Source organism: Zootoca vivipara, chromosome 3 (assembly GCF_963506605.1).
Source record: "Zootoca vivipara chromosome 3, rZooViv1.1, whole genome shotgun sequence".
NCBI classification, from domain to species: Eukaryota; Metazoa; Chordata; class Lepidosauria; order Squamata; family Lacertidae; genus Zootoca; species Zootoca vivipara.
The window spans coordinates 48,447,382-48,470,343 of NC_083278.1; the positions used below are offsets into that span (position 1 = coordinate 48,447,382).

The window sequence follows — 22,962 nt, forward strand, 5'->3', positions numbered from 1 at the left end:
TAGACAAATGTTCTTAGTATACAAATCTGTTTTCTTTTTACACAATATAAAGAAATGCTCCCTCATTGCTTCTCAGTACAAAGGCTGCCCCCCCACCCCGCCCCTCGCAAGCTTAAAGATACAACTACAGAAGTGCTTGTTTTATACAAGGGGTTATTGAATACAATGCACCATGTTAGTCACCAAATTGCAGGTTGAATACTAGCTGTTGTACAGAAATATTCTAGTGTTTAAAAATCAAAGAAAAGTGAACGTGTGACACCATCAACAGTGCAAGTTCGAGTAAGGCTGAGTCAGTAACCACCACAAGGGTCATTGCAAAAGGAAGAAGGGAAGAGTTTCAAAATACCGAGATCTTAAAAAGCCATTTAATCAACAGTCTGACAGCAGGTTTACCTAGAGTTCTTTAATGCCATAAAGATCAATGCAAAGAACACGCAGTGCTGTTAGTATATTGAAGGCTTCTGGTGCCAGTTTGTTTGCAGCATGCTAAAAACCTTAAACTACATATCTTAGACGAAGTATGTCACCACTAACATTTATGCCAGTTAAAGTGTTGTGCAGCATTCAAGCATGTCTTATTTTGGAGGGCGTGTAGGTTTTGTCTATTACTTCATCCTGCAAGAACATATGAAGACAGCGTTCATTCTGCGCCAAGGGGTGGCCTGCAACTCTAGAATTTGAGAATAAAAAAAAGTTAAGACTTCCAGTTTTAAAAATCACTCTCCCACCCTGAACTTTCAGGAAGATTTCCTATTTAGACTTGTTTTTAAATACCCCACAACAACAAAAACCAAACTCTTCCCTATCTTAAGTGGCATTTAAACAACTCCACCAACGGCTAGACGTATTAGCCATTTGGAATTTTGAGCACATCCTATATGCAAAGACTCAGCAGCAAACCTACTTTCCCAAGAAACAGCTGCCAAGTTAAAGACAGCCTTAGAAGGTATCCAAAAATCTGGGACTGTATTCAATTGTGTAACTAATCTTTCTCTTTCACATCTTCTCCACCTCCCACTCAGCCTACAGTATTCAGTAGGTCCACCTGACTTTGGAGAGGGAAAGATTGCTTACAAAAGCTGCCACTCCCCTCCTGCAGCCACTGGATGCCATCTGAGATGTTGAGAGCTCATGGATGATATAAGCCAGCTATGAAAAGATTACTGGCCCATCTTGCCTAGCACTGTTAATTGCTTTCAGACTCTGCGCTGTCAAGTCAGACACCCCTTCCCAAGTCCTGCTACCCAAATTCCCTTCGCTAGAGACAGGCCACATTCCCACAGCAGTTTATTCCATTTGTCCAACGTTCTCCTGTTAATTTCCACGTTATATTGGAGCTTTCCACAAGATAAAAGCCACATCCAAAAAGGTATGTCAAGTTTAGTGCCAATTCCTGTGTCATTTGCAAACAAGATTTTCCCCCCGGAAGCAATCTGTTTGCAAATAACATGACGACTTCAACTATATTTCACTGTATTTCTGGAAGTGGCTTTGACATTCTATGAAAGCTCAAATATAATGTGGAAATTAAGAGTTACGGAAACATGAGGAAAACAGAATCAACAGCCGTGTGACTGCAGCCACTGTCTAATCCGATGTCATAAGGACAAATTTCATGCCACTGAACTGCAATTATGAAGCTATTAGGACAAATACTAAAATGACCATGAGAAGCATTGTCATATTCCTATTTTATATGCAAATAAAGTCCATGCACAATTAATGGTGACCATCATGTCCAAATAAGTTACAGTATTACCAAATGAGCTGGACTTCCAGAACTGTGTTTTTGACTTGATAACGTTCATCTTCTCCTTTGATTTATTAGAGGGAGGATGACCAGTATTATTCCAAGAATCAAAATGGAATGGGGAACTATGGAACCAATCCTGGTCATCCTCCCTCTAATAAATCAAATGAGAACTGGGCAGTAGTAGGCCCAGCCTTCTTCCAGCAAAATAAAATAATTTACACTTCATATCCAGATGCCTTAAAATAAGCAAGTTTCAGAAAGCAGGATGGAGAAGCACGTGAAAAATGCATTACCAACTACCTGTTATATCCCCCTCCAATTTCAGGATTGGAAAGCCTATAGGCAACTGCCAAGGAGGCAAAACTACCATGCAACTCCAGCCACTGTCCCCTCTGACCTAATATGGAAGCCAAGGCTTAACTGTAAGCAAATCTGAAGAGATGGCCACCCTAGCCAAAGCTATGTGTAAAAACCATTTTGCCACATTACGAGCATCAGCTTCTCAGGCTGCGTAGTCAGATTGTAACCTAACTGTTCCAGCTGATGAATCGCAGCCCCTCCCCACCTCCCCCCAGCCTTATTTGTATGATTCTATCTTTACATGCTGTAATTTTAGCAATTTGCATAAATTAAGCAAAACTGAAACAAAACCCAGGTCACGACAAATACTTCAATCATTGCAGCAAATGTTAAAGCATTTGTACACTGTTCAGCTTGGATGCTGATAGCGCTTATATGCTAGTTCAACCCTGAAAGTAGTTCAGGAGCATTTAAAAAGGTGAACTGAGCTTTGCATGGTATGAGAGCAACTGCACTGCTAAACCCACCGGAGCCAATGACAGATGTAAGCATGTGTAATGTGGTTGCCTTTACACAACTGACATTTCTACACAACTCAAGAAATAGAATAGTGCACTTACTTGTTTATGAATTGTTCAAGCCCTTGCTTCCTTTCCTCTATAAAAGAGTCATCAAATATCCCATCGTCTCCTCTAAAAGGCAATTGGCGGAAAAAAGCTTTTCCAGGCAAGGGAGGCACTACAACCTGAAAGACAGTTGTGATCTAAATTACTAACACACTGAAAAAACAGACTGCTTATTTTGGGCTGCACCCTTCCCTTAGACATGGCACTCGAGATGGATGACTGATTTAGTATGGGATGCACAGAAGTGCCAAGCTTAAACACAGCTGCAAGGATTTAGAATGGCCTGTGCTCGGGTCACAGTAAATTCCAGAATTGAGTTGGCAATCCTTACCACCACCACCACTGACACCACATTACGTAACAGCCCAGGGCAACTTTTTTCAGTGCCACAACACGTTTGTATCCAAGAAAATGTTTTGCCTTACCTTACTCTCTCTTTCTAGTTCACTTCGAAGCCATTCAAAGTCACTGTATCTTCGCCTGACACAAGACTCCTTCAATTTGAAAATAGGAAGGTTTGTCTAAAGAAAAGGAAAGGGGGGGGGGGAAATGTCCCATCACTGTTCATCAACAATAGAGTACGCAGACTTGATTATGTTGAGACTGTCTTCCTTCCTAACACTGCATTCAGGATGTATTGCTCATACGCTACAAGCCCAAGTGCCAAACTTAACATCACTGTGAGGGCTAAGTATAGAGATTTTACTATTTTAGCTCTAATTGTTGTCCACAAAAGGGAAGCATCTGTCCTACCCCTTCTGGATGATAAGTACTTATCTCTAGGCTGATGGTGGCATTGCAACACTGCCTATCCTAATCATAAAAAAGTTCATACTAACAACTAATCACAGCCTCACTCTAGAACATATTCTGAACACTTTTCTGCACAAAGTTTCATTTCATTTCAGGGAGCTTGTAGACTTCACTCTTGAAGCACCCATCATTCCCTCTGTCTTCTTGGTTAGGTCATCCAGCATGACTAAGGAAGTTTGCTCCAAACTGGGCCTGAATCCAGAATTTATAGCTTGTTGGATTCTAGACTTATGTCCTCTTTGATGTACACATGGTCAATATGCCTTTTCCTACACTTTATTATTTAAAACTTACATCCTGTACTTGGTTGGAAAGCCCTAGGACAAGTTACAACAAATGCATACATAACACAATAGCAAAATCTTCTCACTACACAGGCATGTGTTACTGTTTTAAAAAGCCAGCATGAGAAAACAGGTCTTCAGGCAGCACCAAAACGTGTACAATGTTGGCACCAGCCTAACCTGCAGCCAGGGAGAAAACCCTCAGATGGACAATTGATCCCTCATTTTCCCTTTAGGCTGGGCTCTCCGCCCCCAGCAGATCTCATTTCATGGGCTAGATGTTGGGAGAGAGGTGTTCCTGAAGTAAACTGGGCCCCAAGCCATTTGGGCATTATTTAACAAAAGTTGTACCCTAAAAATTAAAAAGAAATCGAAACAGAACTAGTCCAAACATCTCACAATGCAACCATGTGTCAGAACAAATACCTTCAATCTGGTTCAGTGGTAGATTAGCAACCACTGAAATTCATTAAGAGTCCCTGTTGTATGGGACATGGCATAGTTGCACGTTTGCAAGGATGACCACTAGTGCAACAGGACTTCCCCATCCCACCCCCCACCATTTGGGGTGGGGTGGGGGAACCCAGAACAGATTTGGGAGGATGCACGGGGAAGAGGAAAGGAGAGAACATCCCATTATGCAAGGAGAACGCTTGCCTTAGCACTATGTTGAATACAACCCATGAGCTCTTGGTATTAAACCTTCTCTTCCCCCCATCCCCACCCCAAAACTGGCTCAGGAGAACCCTTGGAAGAGTGGGGGGGGAGATCGCTCTGCACAGCAATCCAAAATGCTTGCCCTGACTAAACGATCACCTTAGTGTGATGCTGAAAATCCTCCCACTGTGCTCCATCATGTACAGCAACATCCGTATGTACATGGTGTGAAACCCAACCCAAGCGGAATTAGGAAGGCATTTGCATTTTCCCAGGTAAGCACAACACTGTTCATTGTATTAATGTCTTAAGGTATATTTTTTCTCTTAACAAGTTCCTTTATGCTAAAAAGTCATGCTTGCATTGAAAGCTGCTGGCTTTTGTAAAGGCATTTTTGTCCCAGGCAGGGAACACCACTATACAGTTTCCCCAAAGCTCAGGAGTAAAGATTCCCAGAATAAAAACAGTGGATTATTGCTCTCTGATTTCACCTTTTGGCTTCTTAGCAGAGTTCCAAATTAAGTCATTGTAAGTGTGTAAGGCCTGTAGAGTTTTAGTGTTTTCTGCAGGTGAGATTTTCACCTTTAACATTCCATTTGCTCAAGTTACTTAATCCTTCTTGTTAACTGCTCTTTTATTCAGTAAGTTAAGATAAAGCAGTGAAAGGAGTGCCTCGGAAATTCTTATTTCTTGGTACAGGAGCCTATAAAAGTTAATCTCCAAGCAATATATAAGGCTTAGACGTACACTGTTAGGTAAATTGAGCTGACCCAATATAGGTACCCCTCCATTTTTCCTCTTTTGAACTTCTGACACAATCATGATTTAGACTCCCAACACGTTTAGCTGTTTCACTCTTGCCAAGTCGTTTCCTGTTAAGATATAAGCTACCTCAAGACAGCTGCTTAGAGAACTGCAAAGGAGCGTGAGACTTTCTGCCACACTGGTTAACGCTTCAGTTACATGCTTCTAGTAGTCTGCAGCAGTGAATTTATCCCTGGATTCAACCTAATCACTGTGGTTTTTTTGTTTTGTTTTTTGCAGTTACTTTAAAACCGAGTTTTGAATATGTGAAAGGGAGAAATGCCTTGAAATATAGAAGCGAGCAGCTAAAAAAGCTATTCATGATTCTTGCAGGGTATCTGCGGGGTGGCAAATGAGATATTCTACATCACTGGTATTCAACTGGTGGGTTGGGACCTTTTATATAGTTGCAATGGCAGTGCTAACTTCATACAAATATGGTGGCGGTGGTGAGAATTAAGAAATGGCTTCCCAAATACATGTTTGGGTTAAAGGCGGGTCCCAGGTCTGAAGACTACTGATCTATTCCAATGAGATATGCATGAGTGATAAGGGCTGCACTGTTCCAACCTTGAAGTTGATCAGTTGCTCTGTGATAGCAGCAATTCCTTCCAGCAGACCAACTGCTAAAACTACATCAAAGCCACAAGGACAGAGAAGGTGTTACTTTATAAGTGTCAGCGAGGCTGGATTGCACTTGGATCCATCCCAAGTAATGAAAGGGAACACAAAGGTCCCAGTTTGAACCAAACAAATTGTACGCTTTTACAGCACTATAATGTACGTAGGATCAATGGTGCAGTTTAGGGCGCTGACCTCCCAAACCTATTTTGTTGCAACTCAGGTTTTTTTCTAATAAAACAAACACCTATTTATATTGACATTTAGTTACAAAGTTTATATCCCACCCTTCTTCCAGAGAGCTCAAGAAGATTTAACATTAAGGGATGGGGAACCTGTGGCCTTTCAGGTGCTGTTTAACCACAATTTCCATCCTCCTTTGCCACTGGTGATGCTTGCTGGGGCTGGTGGGAATTGGAAATCAATCTCCTAAAGAGCTGTGGGACATGGGTGGCGCTGTGGGTTAAACCATAGAGCCTAGGGCTTGCCGATCAGAAGGTCGGCGGTTCGAATCCCTGTGACGGGGTGAGCTCCTGTTGCTCGGTCCCAGCTCCTGCCAACCTAGCAGTTCAAAAGCACGTCAAAGTGCAAGTAGATAAATAGGTACCACTCCAGCGGGAAGGTAAATGGCGTTTCCGTGTGCTGCTCTGGTTCGCCAGAAGAGGTCATGGCCACATGACCTGGAAGCTGTATGCCGGCTCCCTTGGCCAATAACGCGAGATGAGCGCCGCAACCCCAGAGTCGGTCATGACTGGACCTAATGGTCGGGGTCCCTTTACCTTTAAAGAACCATAGGTTCCCTGTGATCCTCTGCTTTACCTTCATAACCAGCTCCATGGCTGAGTAGGAATTAGATCCTGGGTGTCTCTAGCTCTAGCCCAGAACTAACCGCTGTGACAATGGCTCACTTGACATACTGGCACTTAAGAGTCAACGCAGCATTGTACCCGTGGGTTAACCAGAAAGTATCTGGTTCACATCAGTGGCAAATTCATTTCTAACCACCTCATCAGCTGCTTTCTGAAACACTGAGATTAAACACCAACCTCCCTCACAATTTTACCAACAATTTTTGCAGGAGATTTGCATTTGCACACTGAAAAATAGACTAGAAGGTATAAGAGGCATGCCTTGCAAAGCAAGCACCTTAACCTAAAAATTCAAAGGGAAAGGCAGAAGAAACAAGGGACGAATGTGTGCAAGTGCCAGTAACTAGGTAGACTGATGTTTATGGCACAGCAGCAATAAGGCTGCTATTACAGCACACGCAAAGTCCTGTTGCAGATGCAGGAGAACGAGTCAGAAACACCCCCCCCCCCAATAACTCAAAGTGTATTTTTGTGGTATAAGAGAAAGAAAAGAAAGTACAGTTTAAGAACCTGAATTAAGCTTACAGACCAGCAATGCCACACAGAACCAATCAAGCAGAGAGCAAAGTACGCAGAAAGGCCCAACACACACACACACACACACACACACACACACACTGTGGACACTCCAATACAACATGCACCACAAGGCATGCTGGGACACACATTTAGGACTTGTTTCAGCAGGGGATTAATACTAAGGTGTGTGCCCAAAGGTCTCACGGAAGATGCACTTTTGACTAAAAGGTGATATCATGTAGAGAGTTCTAGGTATATGGAGCAACACCATGCAACAAGTTGTGTAAAGAGGTGGCTGGTCTTGGGGAGTTGACTCCAGCAGAGCTAGAAGAGGGAAGCTTTCCCTCCTCATTCTTTTCACATCATAAGATTCCTAGTCATTTTTTTTTTAAAAAAGGTACGTACTGCCTCAAACACTTTGGTAGAAAGGTGCTCTATTAAGTGTAATAACTAAATTTAAGGAAAGGCATGGCATGGGCAGAGTGATAGGTAAGTTCTGTGGACAAGGTTTGTTCTTGAGGCGCTCATTGCAGAGGGCCTACTTTGAGACACCATTGCACGTACAAACATTGATAAGTCAAATGTTTTTGCCAAGAGGCCTAAAATATCACTATGCGAGCAAATGAGTATACCATCAATTAAAGACTATTGGTTACGGAAGCACAGTGAAAGAACCACCACAGTGTGGGGACTTATAGGGATGTTACAGCATTTTGGTTGCACACCAAAGAAAAGAAATTGAATAATCCTACTGTTTTTCTACAATAAATTTTTGAAAGGGAAATGTTCTCATTCTGGCCAGCCATTTCTAATTAAATCTATAACAAACCTGCAAGTAAAGACTCCCTGAGTCTCTGGGCAAAGCCATCAATTTGATGCCACCTTCATAGAAGCTAGCCTTCCTACAACTCAGTTGCCAACAGGGAGGTGTGGGTGCTTCTAAAAGCAACCAGATGCTCCAAGAAACTTTCTATAATTACGGTAGCTATCAGGCAGAAGTGCATGGTGTAAAACCAGCATATCTGAGACTCTCTTGCATGTGCCACCTACACATTATGAAGGAGTTTAGGAGAAGTTACAATGCTCTTCTACTGCCTCCTACTGGCAGATTCTCTCTGGTTAACATTATTTGGATACCTAGTGAACCTTTCTTAAGTCTGCTAAAAGATATGCGATTGTTGTTAAAAAGGTTTAAATTTAAGAGGAAGCCAAAGCTTGTAAGCCACTCATCCATCTTGACTAACAGGTGGGGCGATATCTTTCAACAAATAAACAAATAAATGTGCTTATGTGTGGGCCATCACATACTCCCCCCCCCCAAAGGAGAATTTCCATCTGGAAAAGCCAGTCCGCCCCCCATCCTGATCTTCATTTACACACCTTTATTTGTATCAGTTATGCATGTTGGGAAAATACCACCACCACTGACCAGCATCATCACTTCCCAACATGTTTAAGTGGCAAGATTCCTTTTTCAAATACTATGCAAAGATGTTACAATATAGAAAACCAGATTCAAAACTGACCTTCTTTTTAAGTGCATGGCGAGCTCACTGGAGGACGGAGTGAAATTATCCAGATGAGTCGAGAGTTCTCTTATGCTACTCTCTTCATGAGTCAACAACCCTTAACACACCATCAATGGTAGTTCCATTTTAAAAATGGAAGGTATATTAATCAGTTCCTCCCAAACCTGAGTTTTTTTCCATCTTGGATTACTTGTGATAAGATGCATGCAAGTGGGAAAGTCAAAAAGGTATACAACAACAAGAAGTCCTTTAATAGGTTTTGAGATATGAAACAGAAGGGAGGTTCTAAAAAAGGCCCTCTTTCTAAAAGATAACTAGAATAAGTGCCAACTGATTGTAGCCTATACAAACACAGCACTAGAAAGATCAAGGGCTCATAGATTGGGCTTTGGTACAAGATGCCATTCTGAATTATTAGAAGCAAAACGGTATTCAGCACAAATGTGTGATACTTATGAGAAAAAATAACCTTGAATCCCTTTGCCAAATGTGTGTTGCCAAACCCATAATTACAGGGATAGAAGAGACGTTTGTAAGAGAATTGGTAGAATTCTCAGAATTAGTGCTGCCAGGTCTTAACCTCTAGAGCAGGCATCCCCAGACTTCGGCCCTCCAGATGTTTTGGACTACAATTCCCATCATCCCTGACCACTGGTCCTCTTAGCTAGGAATCATGGGAGTTGTAGGCCAAAACATCTGGAGGGCCGCAGTTTGGGGATGCCTGCTCTAGAGGCATTACAAAAAGGAAGCTCAAACTGCCCACGGTAGTACTTCAAGGCAAATCCTGTATAACATTCCTACTACAGGGCAACTTGCAGAGTTCCCATAAACTTTTACCACAGGGTACCAATTCTGTCAGCTATTCAACTAATTTGTACATGTTTTATTTATGTGGAGGCAGCCTTTTGAGGGTTTTCATGTTGCCTATCAAGCCAATATGTCGGATTGGGCAGTTATTTGGCCATCTGCCACAGTGATAAGCCTTAGTCATGAAAAAAGAAATAAGGCTCACACAGGGGGATTTTAAATTCTTGACATTAACCACAGTTCAGAACACTGTACATATCAGAATCCCAGAGGGCTGCACATATTGTTAACAAGGACTACAGTGTATTTTTGGAGAGAGTAAAGTAGCCTTGCAGGCTGAAAGCCTGCTATAACCAAGGGCCTAATGTGACATTCAGTATCACTTTGGTCAAGGTCATGATTGTTCAGAATGGTGCAAAATTACAAGAAACAAGTGTAAGCAGAGCTACAAAGGTTTCATCAAGTTCAGGAAGGTTGAATTTATGCCTTTGCAACTATTTACAGAAAAGAGATTTCTCTCTTCCCTGTGCCTACCCTCTCCCATGTTTCTGAATTTGAATTATTTCTTACCTGTCCTTCATCTTAAGTAATTCCAGAGTGGAGTACATTAAAGTAATTAAAAATCCAACAATGGCAACCATCAGCACAATGTCACCATAAAGCAAAGAGCAGATACACATCGGTAAATGGCACCTAATACTGTACCGTATTTCAAAATTCAGGGTATGAGAGAAATCTGCAGCTTGAACAATACCAGAAATCAAACAGCAGCAGCACATTTAGGAAGCTAAAATTCTTAAGCACTCACAGTGTAAGTGGCCTGACTCTCAAATCCTAGTTGATAACTAGGGATAGATCAACTCCATGAAATGTGGGGCACCAACAGAATGTTCTGCCAACTGTCAAGGGCAAGCCAGCCTCTTATGTCGGTTGCATCTGCAAAGAGATTCCTTACTGCAAGTCAGCAATCAGATGAAGATATCTGAAGGTGTATCTAACGTAGGTTCTTTAAAGCTTTTGAGAAGCTATCTGGTCTAACAGATAGCTAGGTGACTTCTTGCAAATATTAAAATTTGGTATACTCCTGGAAACCAACAACCTACTAGGCTACTTCATTCTATATCAATTGAAATTTCGTTACTGCATCCAGAGGTTCCCATACTGTGGTCTGCGAGTTTCATTCAAGTTGTCTGTGGTACATCCGTAAAAATACAATGAAAAACCATGCAGCATCTAGCACAGTACATTACAATTGCTACAAAAGGCCAAAAAAGCATTAAGCGGTCCTCCAGGACCCTCTGCAATTTTTCAAGTGGTCCTTGGGGGGAAGTTTGGAAATTACTGCTCTAGTAAAAAGGTCACCATGGCAGCTGGCACAACAGAAGCAGCAAATAAAATTCTCAAGCAATAGCCTTTGAGAATCCAGGAGGCACAAACTGCATCCCCTTTAAAATGCAGGTCAACAGTTTAGGAGTGAAATCTCTTCTCAAACAGACAGTTCAACCACTTTTGTCCATCAAAAGAAACTCCTTCATACATGGATTGTTTTTGCTTATTTCCCCTCCATCCAACCCATCATAGGCCTCAGGTGGTCAGTCATTCAAGGACTACCATCATACTTGATTACGATGGAAATGAGTAACAGCTGGGCATCATTAAGATACCAATGATAATCCACTCAAAATATATATTTCAGAAATCCTTCACCAGAAGGGTAATGTGAAAGTTAAGGAATGAGAGACTGAATGGAACTTTTACAGAATGTTGCACGAAGGCTCCCATGGATCTGCAGGTGAAGTATGAGCAGAACCACTGCAAAGCAATGTTCCCTACTCAGAACCCCAGTTGGATCGGGGGGCTGCCAGGCCCAATGGCATCAAACATGGCTAAGCAGTCAGAAAACAAAAATTATTACATTCCTCCCCCTACATCTCTCCTGGGGAAAGCTGCATGAAAGTTGCAAGAGAATCTTGAACACAACCTTGAGTGTCAGTAATTGACACCTATCCAATAAAAACCCATAAGAAGAGAATCTTAACACCTCTTCTGTATTGACTTCAGTGTCAGAACAGACGCAAACTTTTTTGTCTGCAAAACTGCCTGTGACCTGCTAGACACATGTAATGATACCTGCATATGGAGAAATTCTCAAAAGCTTTAGTGGCCCTGCAGATGTTGAAACGTCACCCCTCAGCTCCAGGCACCGTAGCTCAACCAACACCTGGAGGGCCACAGATTCCCCCACCCCTGATGTAGAAGCACTTAAAAGCTGCAAAGCTACTCCTAAGAAATCCCCTTCCCAATATAAGCCCTGCAATTTGCATCAATAGCCACCTACGGTATTCTGGGGGAGGGAGGAGGAGGAAGAGAGAAAATCCCCAGAAGCGTAAGACCACTCAAGCTATACTAATGACAGGAAAAAGAAGCTTCCGGAACTCGCAACAAGCACATGCATGCCAAACACCTGAGTCATCAAGAAGGGGATGGTCCCTTTGCACTTCTGTTTTGCTATATCCATCACTGCAGATGGCATCAGCTACAGTTGCTCAATTCTGAAGAGGACTCCAGCCTCCAGGGACAGTTCCACTTAATGCTGTCAACACATGGGCTGAACTGCTTCTCAGTGCAGATTTCCTTCACCTCACGTCATATCACAACAACTCTAATAACACATCTGCTTCGTACTGTACTGTTTTTAACAGCAGGGGAGACATTCAGACCTGCTTGCAAGAAAGCTCACAATCCTTCTGAAAAAAGGAAGGAGTGTGATGTGTGGCATCCTGCTGCTGGACTCTGGACCACTGATCTCCAACGGAATATTTTTAATCAGCTAAGTGGGCTTACCCAAGTAGGAGCAGCTGCCAGCCCACCCAATAAGCCACCAGTTATTTTATCCTCTAATACAGGTTGAGGAGACTTCATAGCCAATGGTCATTTAAGCATTTGTCTAGAACAGATCCACATGTTTTCAAACTTTTATTCACATTGAATTATTGACCCATGTTAGAGAACAGATTCTGGAATTGAGGTCCCAAGCAAAAATCATCAACTGATTCTGTAGGAATTGGTGACTGTCAGCTGATAGTCAGGGCTTCAAAGCATCTTGCAAAGGTCCTTGCAGGGGCTGCCGAATAACTTCTGTGGTGCCTGCAACCCCCCTTTCGGCTCAGCCACCTAACAGGAGGTGTGGGGCAGGTGGGTGTGGCCCATGGACCAGAGGTTCCCCATTGCCAAATAGGAGAGTCATAGAGGTTCCGTGTATTTAGCAGCTATGTGGAATCTTACTTTCTTTATCTCAGAGAAAACCAAGGTCTTTTTACATTAACTGATTAGAAATACTTCCTGGCAACACTAAATGGTCAGGCCTCAACCATGAAAGTCACAATTTTTCTTGATACAGTATCTAGAAAATCATTATGAAGTTGCGTCAGTTAATTTACCAGCTGATTGTATAATCAGTTTAAGAACAGGTCTAAAGTGCTTTCAGGAGGTCTCTTCTTAAAAGGCCAGAGAATTTTAGTATAAACACTGAAAATACTTACGGTGGGATTCAACTAATGAGTCATGTCAGCTGCGCAAGGACTTCTGCTTGCACAATGGGGCTTTCTCCTCTCCTCTCCTCTCCCTGCAAACTCCCCACCCCACCCCGCGACTGGCTGTGGGGTTAAGCGAATCCCCAGAGCAGTGTGGAGAGGAGGGATCATTCTGTCTGACAAGCTCAACTTGCCCCGACAGAACAATAATCTTAGCAAAACATCAAATTCCTTCCTTAGTATTTACATAAGTATAGCTTTACATTATTTTTCTGTCACCAAAGTGAATTATTCAATATATTACTTTTTGAAATTATCTAATATTTGAGTGTCATGATGTATTGATTGCATTTGTGTCGTGAGCCACACTGGGCCTAGTTAAAATGGAAAAAGCAGCATACAAATTGAAACAAAAATAATACTTCAGAGACTTCTATCCCATGACTAAGTATACTTCAGACAGAGCAAGCGCATGCTCAAGTAAGTGTTGCTTAATATTGTTGCCACCCTCATCTCCCCAGAAGGACTTTCGCTTGGCTCTTCAAAGTTGCTGAACAGCAGAAAAGGAAGGAAGGAAAATGCAGAAGGAAATATAGATGATACAGAACTGTTCAGCTTGGACCCTCAAATCAGCAGAATTTGCAAGAGCATCATTCCAAGGACAATTTAATTAACCTGATACTCTGTTCTTAAAGAGATCATTTGATTCAGGAAAACTGAGAGAAAGAAACATGCGCTGCTACCCATATCACCCAGTTTGGAAGAACACAGTAACTGGAAGAGTAACCTGAATGGAAAAGTTACAGGTAGGTAGCCGTGTTGGTCTGAGTCGAAGCAAAATAAAAAAATTCCTTCAGTAGCACCTTAAAGACCAACTAAGTTTTTATTTTGGTATGAGCTTTCGTGTGCATGCACACTTCTTCAGATACACTGGAAACGGAAGTGTCAGACCCTTATATATATACAGAGGGTGGTGGGGTGGAAAAGACCTGGTTCTAGGACAGCATTTCTAATATCAGTGGAATCAGACACTTTTGTTCGATTCAGAGATGAACATTTTATCCCACCTTGCAACACTAAGAAAGATTGTGTAGTTCTATGACATGCCAAGGCATTAACTCATCAGCAGCACCAAGGTATATTTCTTCTAATCCCAATTCAAACATATACTTTTTTCCTTTTGTAATTTTTGATCAGAATGCAACTTCTACAACAGATGCTGACAAAATAAAAAATAAAACCATTTTATTTGATTGTTAGTGTTTAAGCTACAATATTTAAAAACCAACCTGAACTTTAAACACTCTTTAAAACTCTATGGTCTTATTATGTACAACTACTTTTCTTTAAAGGGAATGAATTGTGAAAAAAACTAACTTTGTCAAGTACAAAGTACAAGTACATAACATTGATACTGGTGGACTGGCAAGTCACAAGCTTTACCTACCAAAGCAGCTAAGTGACCTTAAAACTTGCTTGATAATTGGCTTAATTCTTCTACTGTATATTCATGATGTAAGCAATTCTAATGCAGTGTGACAGGATTATAAGTTACCGTATTTGAAATAAAGCAATTATTCATCATTTTCTAAATAGTAGGAAAAACAGTGCAGCCTTCAAGGATGTATAAAGGCTCTGAAGTTTAAAATCAAAGTTTAAGATTAAAGTAACCAGTATGCATGCACTTTTACACAGGAAATATCTAAGTAAGTGGAAAACTCTGATTTAAATCAATGATGTATGTTGGCCTTTTTTCTTGCAATTTAACTATCCTTGATCTATATCAATCCAGCCAGGCTTGTGATGACAGAATGAACCACCTGCTGCTACACTGTTAAAATATCTGACTCTTAGTGCTGTTTAATCTTTGTGGTATAAACTACTTGAAGCAATATTCTATTACAATGATATTTCTGTTGCATCAATCTAGGGTACCTTTGCTTGATGGAAGAAGTGAAAGTAGACTAGTGACTCAATTCCTACTCTAGTTTTTAACTGTATGCTTCATGATCTGAGAGCAACTTTGTTGTTTAGAGTGGCATTTCATATTTCATGCTTGTCACTGTCAATGGGGAATACCTGACCTCTACGGTTTTCACTGTAAACAAAATATGACTCACTCAAATGGAGCATGTAGTAGAACCGTTTTTATCTGACAATGCAATCTTCCAAGTCCAAGTAGAACTGGAAATACAACAGTAGAGAAACATGGATATATGCTAGAGACCAAATAAATGTTGAGTGGTGGAGATCAGATCCTTTTCAGGATTTGATCCTTTTCACAAATTTGAATTGAAGACTGCAATCCTGTGCACTTCTGAATAGACAAGAATATATTGGGATAGCCTAAATGGCTTTAAGAAACAGAAAAGTTCTAGTCTCAGAGAGGACTGAGACAATTAAAGTTTCTCGTTGTGCCAGGAATGGTGCCCCACTCTAAATCTTCTCCTTCACACAATGGAATGGGAGGAAGGTGCCATCTCATCCTTTGTCTCACAATGCTTCGGTCTAGACCCAATGAAAGGAAGTGTTTTGAATCCACTATTTTAGGAAGGCAACTCCATAAGAAAGCGTGCACTCGCCACAGTACCACAAAACACCACAGATGTGTGCAAAGAATCGCTCTAACTGAAAGCTCACCCCACCCACTACTTATCTGCAGTTACAGTTCTTGTCCATTTCAGATAAGAAGAAATCCTAAAGTGCAGTTAAAGTGGACTTTTATGCCTTCCTCACCTTCAATTTCTTCAGCGCCTGGATTCGTTAATAATGGAAAGCCAAAAAGGGTACAAATAAGATGTGTGTTTAGTTAAAGCATTAAGCCAATTCAATGAAGCTTTTCTTAGGTGGAGTGTTTAAGACAGCAATTTATTTTTAAAAAGTTGTGAACATGAAAGACTAAATCTACGTGCTTTATATTAAAAGTTAATATAGGTTAAGTGGTAAATGCAATATATAATAGCTTTTAAGTATCTAATCTGAGGCTTGCCAAGAAAAAAGGAGCTTCCATTAGAAAGGCTCAATAGTAACTTTTAGTTTAGTCTTAGAAATGCATCTGTCCTTGTCTTTTGTGAAAGCAATGTACTCAAGTTACGTGCAAATTCACGCTGTTGATACCTTCCAAGCTCTCAAATCAAGTGTGGTCTACAAATTAGTTTTAGCCTTGGGATTCTGAGACACTTAAAGATTTTCCCATAGTAACAGCACCAACAGCATAAAAGCAATAAAAAAAACTCATTTCCCATTAGTTTGGTGGCTCAGGAGCTGGGGAGAGTAAATTTAGCAGGCAGGCACATCAAGATGTGATGCTAAGCCATAGCTTCAGATGTGATGCTAAGCCATAGCTACAGCAGTTTTCTTCAACATGGTACCCTCCAGATGTTATTGAACTCTAATTCCCATCAGCTCCGGTCAGCATGGCCAGCACTGAGGGATGATGGGTGTTGTGCTCCACAACATTCATGCTGATGAAGGCCAAGATGAGCCTAGACAAACCTCACATATATGTCCCCCACCCCTCCCCCAGCCCCTGATCACAGGTTCAGAAGCTTTCATTCTGGTTTAGATGAAACATATCTTGCCATATCATCTGGAATCAAACTGTGGTTACTCTTACCCAGGCTTCCTCAAACTCGGTCCTCCAGATGTTTTGAGACTACAATTCCCATCATCCCTGACCACTGGTCCTGCTAGCTAGGGATCATGGGAGTTGTAGGCCAAAAACATCTGGAGGGCCGAGTTTGAGGAAGCCTGCTCTTACCTATAGTCCGTTTGAGCAAACCACCTTAACTCATGGATTAAGAAGCTGACTTGTTTCAGCAAACTATAGTTAAGATTAACCAGTCTGGAGTAATCTAAAACGGAAGTGAAAACTTCCAGTCTCCTTGCAGCTGCATCTAAGAACATTTAATGATAGTTTAGTGTGGTGTGTGAAGTGGTGGGGTAAAGGTAAAGGGACCCCAACTGTTAGGTCCAGTCGCGGATGACTCTGGGGTTGCAGCGCTCATCTTGCTTTACTGGCCGAGGGAGCCAGCGTTTGTCTGCAGACAGCTTCTGGGTCATGTGGCCAGCAGGACTAAGCCACTTCTGGCTCGTTCAATTAACTTAAGTCAGTTTAAGTGCAGAGGCACCTTCATTTCTTTTCCAAGTTTATTAATAGTAATAATTACAACAACAACAACAACAACAACAACAACATTGATCTTTTATCCCAGTTTCTAATTTCCTTCAACACTTCCTCTGGGCCCTTTCCCCTCAGAAGGAGGAGATCCTTCTCCCTCCCCCTCCCCCCCGCATCCAAACTTCTGTCTCTCGGCCACCTTTGCTCAGCATGCAGGGAGTTGCTGGTGTTGGCCCTGGTCTAACCATAAGGGAATGACCTGACTAGAAGACAGGATAGGCAGGTGAGGAGGCAATGGGCTGGCTGAGGTACTGAAGGTCCACCTGAACATGGCTCAAGACCTACTGGTTGATCCCAGTGCATGGTTGAGAAACACTGAAATATAGTGTGTTTGCCTTGGGCGATACCACATTTCTCCGACATTACAGGACTGTTAAAATGAAATGGGATAACCCTCTTCCCAACAGGCTCTTAACCTTGAAGAGAAAAGGCAAGATACAAAGGTAATGATGTCTGGTCCTTAAGCAGGCTAAATGCAAGGAAGTCACTGAAACGAAGACCAGGTGAAACCAATTCATTTGCAAGGCAAACTGTAGTCCCCCAAGCATTTCATGGTCCCCACGAGTCACAACTTTGCTGTTTTAGGAACCACTATTAGGCCAGGGTCTTAGTAGCAGTCATCATGGACGTAGCCAGGATTTTTGTTAGGAGGGGCAGGACTTGGTTGGAGGGACAGGACTTTTGTTGGGGGGGGCAGAAACGACATGATTAGTCAGTTAAGTATTTCTATTATTTTGCTTGACGGTAGTCATGGCGTGGCAATGAAAATAAATTAATAAATAAACAGCAATGAATTATTTTTGCTATCACCATCTGCTGAAGGGGGTGCAGTGTCTTATATTTTGATCTGGCAATTTGGTCATTCAAAATCTTCATGATTATACTGCACTCTGCAGCTTTCAAGGCAGCTCTAACAACTGGTACACAACATCAACAAGTCTTGTGATGGAGTAGTACAAGAAGGGCATATTGTAGAGGTGCACTGAGGTAGGCACTGCCAGGCACAATTCACTGGTGTGAATGGCAGTTAGTACCCAAAGTAGGCAATATCCACCAACTACCGTCTTTCCCCTTTTTTAAGACACCGTCTTATAACTTTTTTTCCTCAAAAAAACACAGGGTGGCTTACTTTCGGTGGGATGTCTTATTTTTTTTTATTACCGGTACAGTTTTTACAGCTCAGGGTGCTGGCTCAGGGCGCTGCTCGGTTCTCTTGAGTGCTCGGCGCTGCAGCAGCCACTGGTTCCGGGTGGCGGGGCAGCAGGCATCCTAGGCCGGGCCAGGCAGAGGCCGCTGGCTCAGGCGCTCCGCCTGCCGCTGCAGGGCGCTCCAAGCTCCTTGGCCAGGCCAGGCAAGGAAGAAGCAATGAGCCCAGCGGTGGCGACAAGCACAGAAGCGGCAGGGCGGCGATGGACGAGAAGGCGGAGCGCGGGAATGCAGCCAGCAAGGTGGGAGCGCGATCAGCTGTTAAGCGGAGCTCTTGGAGCACCACTTCAGAGCTGATCGCGCTCCTGCAGTGCCAGCTGCATGGAGTGACTCTGTGAGTGGAGGTGCCTGTGGGGGTTGGTTTCCGCGGAGCGGAAGTATGGCTTATTTTGGGGGTATGTCTTATATTTCTCAAATGCTTAAAAACCCTGCCATGGCTTACTTTCTGACTACGTATTAAAAAAGGGGAAACAGGGTAGTTCCTTCACAGTTCATACATAAGCATTTTCTGAAGGCATGGGTTATACCTTGCTATCTAAGAGCCTGCACTGCATCAGCAAGCATAGTTCATCAACTGGATCAGTTAAAAACATGGAGCCTTTCAGCTGGAACAGGATACAAGTTCCAAGTGACATGCAGGACTGCACAGACAACCAAGCAATCTAATGGATTAAAAGGAAAACATGACTGTATTCTGTAAAACTTGGCCACACTGGCACATCCTCAAGCAAAAGTTCTTCCTCAACTCATTAAGCTACCTTATTCCTAATTACTGTACTGGTCTATGTGATCTAGTACCCTCTGCACTAGGGACCCAGGTGGCACTGTGGTTAAACCACTGAGCCTAGGGCTTGCTGATCAGAAGGTCGGCGGTTCGAAGCCCTGTGACGGGGTGAGCTCCCGTTGCTTGGTCCCAGCTCCTGCCAACCTAGCAGTTTGAAAGCACGTCAAAATGCAAGCAGATAAATAGGAACCGCTACAGCGGGAAGGTAAACGGCGTTTCCATGTGCTGCTCTGGTTTGCCAGAAGCGGCTTTGTCATGCTGGCCACATGACTTGGAGCTATACGCCGGCTACCTCGGCCAATAATGTGAGATGAGCGCGCAACCCCAGAGTCGGTCACGACTGGACCTAATGGTCAAGAGGTCCCTTTACCTTTACCTTACCCTCTACACTAACTGGCAGCAGCAGCAGCTCTCCCAAGATCTTAGGAAGAGGTCTTCCCAGCCCTACTACATCAAGATTTGTTCAACTGGCAATGGAAGGGACTGAATTCAGGACCTTTGGAATGTGAAGCAATGTGCTATGGGCTCCCTCTTTTTGAGTTATCTAACCTACACAACCTAAGCACATACATTCTTTCTCCTGTCCCACTTATGTACACAACCAATTAAGATAACATTAGGCCATCTATTACCCTAGACCTTACTTACTTTCAGCAATCCATAAACATATTGGCCAATGGCTCTAGTTTGCATTATCACACTCAGATGTGCTAGAAATACACAACCTGGTCCACAGTAATTAGAAGCAACAAGAAATTCATTACTTGTTTCAGATCAAACCTACTTTTACAATGCTTATCATAAAGGGAAGAACAAATTCATAAACAAATGCCGGTGGAATACACCTTTATAGACAAAGTGTCATTCTTAATAAATTCAAGAACTCTACATCCAAGATGATGTAACATAAAATTACTTCTTCCACAACCCTTGCATGACAGTTCTTCCATTACCTGAAAAGCGGGAGAGGGAAAGAAAACAAAGAAATCCTTATTCTCTCCTGCCAGGTTGTCTAAAACCCACAAGAGACAAGTGGCAGGCCCTGATCCACTATGGCAGTTACAGAAGACCTTAAAGCCTTCCCCGAAGAATGAGATGGCACTATCTTAACTCTGCCAACTGCACAGCCTTGAGATTATCTTTTTGTTATCATGTAGAGTAGACACAGTTAACACTATGAATTCGAGGTATTCCACCAGAGAATAAATTCCCTGGTTAGCCTTTAAGTTAGAGGAATGCAGAGAATGTTATTATCACATGAGGGTGAGAGTCAGAGAACAATGTATTTCCTTAATGTATAAGGCTGCTGTGGGCTTCCTTTTAGAGTTAAAGGCAGAGTACAAATACAATAATATGAAAAATGGACCAAAATAATTACCAAAATTGTTCAGAGGCAGTGACTACTACCAGTTACTAGACATTATGTAGGGAAGCATCACAATTTAAAGCTTTTTAAGCATGTATCACTGGTCACTGGAGGCCCTTCTTACAGCAGTTTTCTTTGTTCTCACATATACCGTAAGTAGGTACTCATAAAAGTACTGTGAATAACCAATGTACAGCCATATCATGGAGACCCCACAAACAATGAGTATGGGAAGCTAGCTACACAGACTACTTAGCATAACTCTGGTGTGCGATGAGAGACATGGGGCCAGTATGGAACAGCACCAAGGTGAAGCACACTGCATTTCTGGACTGCAGAGATAAGGAACATTGAAACACACACACAGTTCCAATTGCAAGTATCTGAAGGAAGCCAAATTGGGATCTATATGTGCATTCAAGAACCTTGGCATGCGCAGTCTGTGCATCAGACTTTTCGTTCTGTATGAATATGGTGCTAATGGCATTCGCATAGGAATGAACACTAGAAGATACTGAAAAAATGGACAGCTTAAAATATCTCTCCCTACACACACACACACACACACACACACCCCTCCCCCACCCTCAACTGCACAGGATGTCGCTGTCAACCTCAGCTAAGCTTGCCAGATCAGAGTGCTAAAGACATGTCGGTTATGTATATGGGACTGCAGCATCTTCTCTGAAGGTGTGCCAGGGAATCAGTGAGCTCTCCAGTGAAGAAATGCCCCTGACCTTACATTGGGGGGGGGGGGTATGGAAAAGAAAGAGGTTGTGAGGGTGGGGGATAAAAACAAGCCCTTCAGTTTGGGCTCAGGCACTTCTAAGCTACAGCCAGCCCGCCAGCCAGGCAAGGCACGTATTTGAAAGAGTGAAGAGGCCTTACTGCTTGGAAGTTGCACAGGCAAGGCACCTCCACCTTCGCTCCCCCATAGCAGATAAGCCAGAGACTCCAGCAGGGCCCGCCCCCCATAATTCCCCGTCCATCCGCCCGCCCTCCGTCCACTCCTCGTTGGGATCCCTCACCTTGACCCTCACGTCGTAGGTGGTGAAGCGGCCTCTGCCCACCCCCACCGTCTGAGGGTTGGAGACGTCGATCTCGAGGAAATTGCTCGGCGGCCCGTAGGCGTCGTTGAGGTTCTGCGGCTTCGTGATCAGGCGCCTGGTGTCCGCGATGGTCTCAGCCATTTCCCCCACCCGCGCGCGCCCGCCCGCTCGCTCTCAGCAAGAGGACCTGGGAGGCAAAGGACCACGGAGGAAGCACCGGGGGAGGGGAGGGGGCAGCGCCGACGAGGGCAGGCAGGCAGGCGGGCGGGGAGGTCGCTCGGGCGTCACGGCGCAGCAGCCCCACCCCAACCCCACCTCTCGCCTTCTTATTCACGGGTGACCAGCCGACGTGACGCCCCCGCGACACGCTCCGGCCCAGCCGCCGACCGCACCCGGAGGGAGCGAGCCCTGCTATGCGCGCAAAGCACCACGGGGCTTGTAGTCTTCCTATCGGAGGGAGGCCGCTTCGATGTGATGCGCAGCGGCGGCCGCGGGGACTACAACTCCCGCAATGCTGCGGCGATCCGTAGTAGAAGAGGCAAAGCGCAATTAGCGGAGCTTGGAGAATTTTCGTTGGGGGCCTTACTGAATTCGAAAGGGGCGTGGCTAAAAAAGCTGGCTAGATCCTGGTAAATACCCCACACAGCTGGGGAAATAAAGGGGCGCAGGCTCCGAATCATAGGAATCCTCGGCGTATTTCCCCTAGCGCGCTTTGAAAAATGGCAATAAACGAGCCGTATCTCTATGTGTACATATTTGAGCGTCGTTCCTGGGGCGAGGGGAAGCGGAAAGGTTTGCGTGAGATTGCTCTCTTCAACCAACCGGTGTAGCTGTGCTTTTAAGAGGAGCCTGCCTGGTTGTGTTTGAAAATGCTACAGAGAGTAAAAGCGGCGATTGTCTGCAGAGTGAGGCACGCCCATTGATTCCGGGGGCGGAGGGGGGGGGTTATATGTCTTTCACTCTGCAGGACGGGAAGCCTGCATTCCCCTTCCAGCACCCGCGCTTCCAGACACGACAGAGATAAGGAAGCACATGCTTGGTGCTAGATATCTCTCTGAAAAGAGCAGGACAGTTTTACAGCACATGCTTTGTGATGGGGGTCAGCCCTGTCATGAGGCAAAGTAAGGCAGAGACCTCAGGCGACCGATGCTAGCGGCAAGGCAAAGGAGTAGAGAGTTGGGTGTGTCATCATGCGGCCTATTCTGCACCCCCTGGGCTAGCCTACTGTACCCTCAGTTTTGGAGTAGAGTGTGTGCGCG

General features: G+C 43.6%; 1 protein-coding gene across 1 annotated transcript; it reads right to left on the reverse strand.

Moving 5' to 3' along the window:
* Nucleotides 1-474: 474 nt before the first annotated feature.
* SNX3 (sorting nexin 3) lies at nt 475-22,092 on the reverse strand. Its single transcript, XM_035109284.2, has 4 exons — nt 21,683-22,092; nt 3,108-3,203; nt 2,677-2,801; nt 475-673 (listed from the first exon to the last, which is right to left on the reverse strand). The coding sequence occupies exons 1-4, from the start codon at nt 21,842-21,844 to the stop codon at nt 568-570; spliced, it is 489 nt and encodes a 162-aa protein (XP_034965175.1). The 5' UTR covers nt 21,845-22,092; the 3' UTR covers nt 475-567.
* Nucleotides 22,093-22,962: the final 870 nt, after the last annotated feature.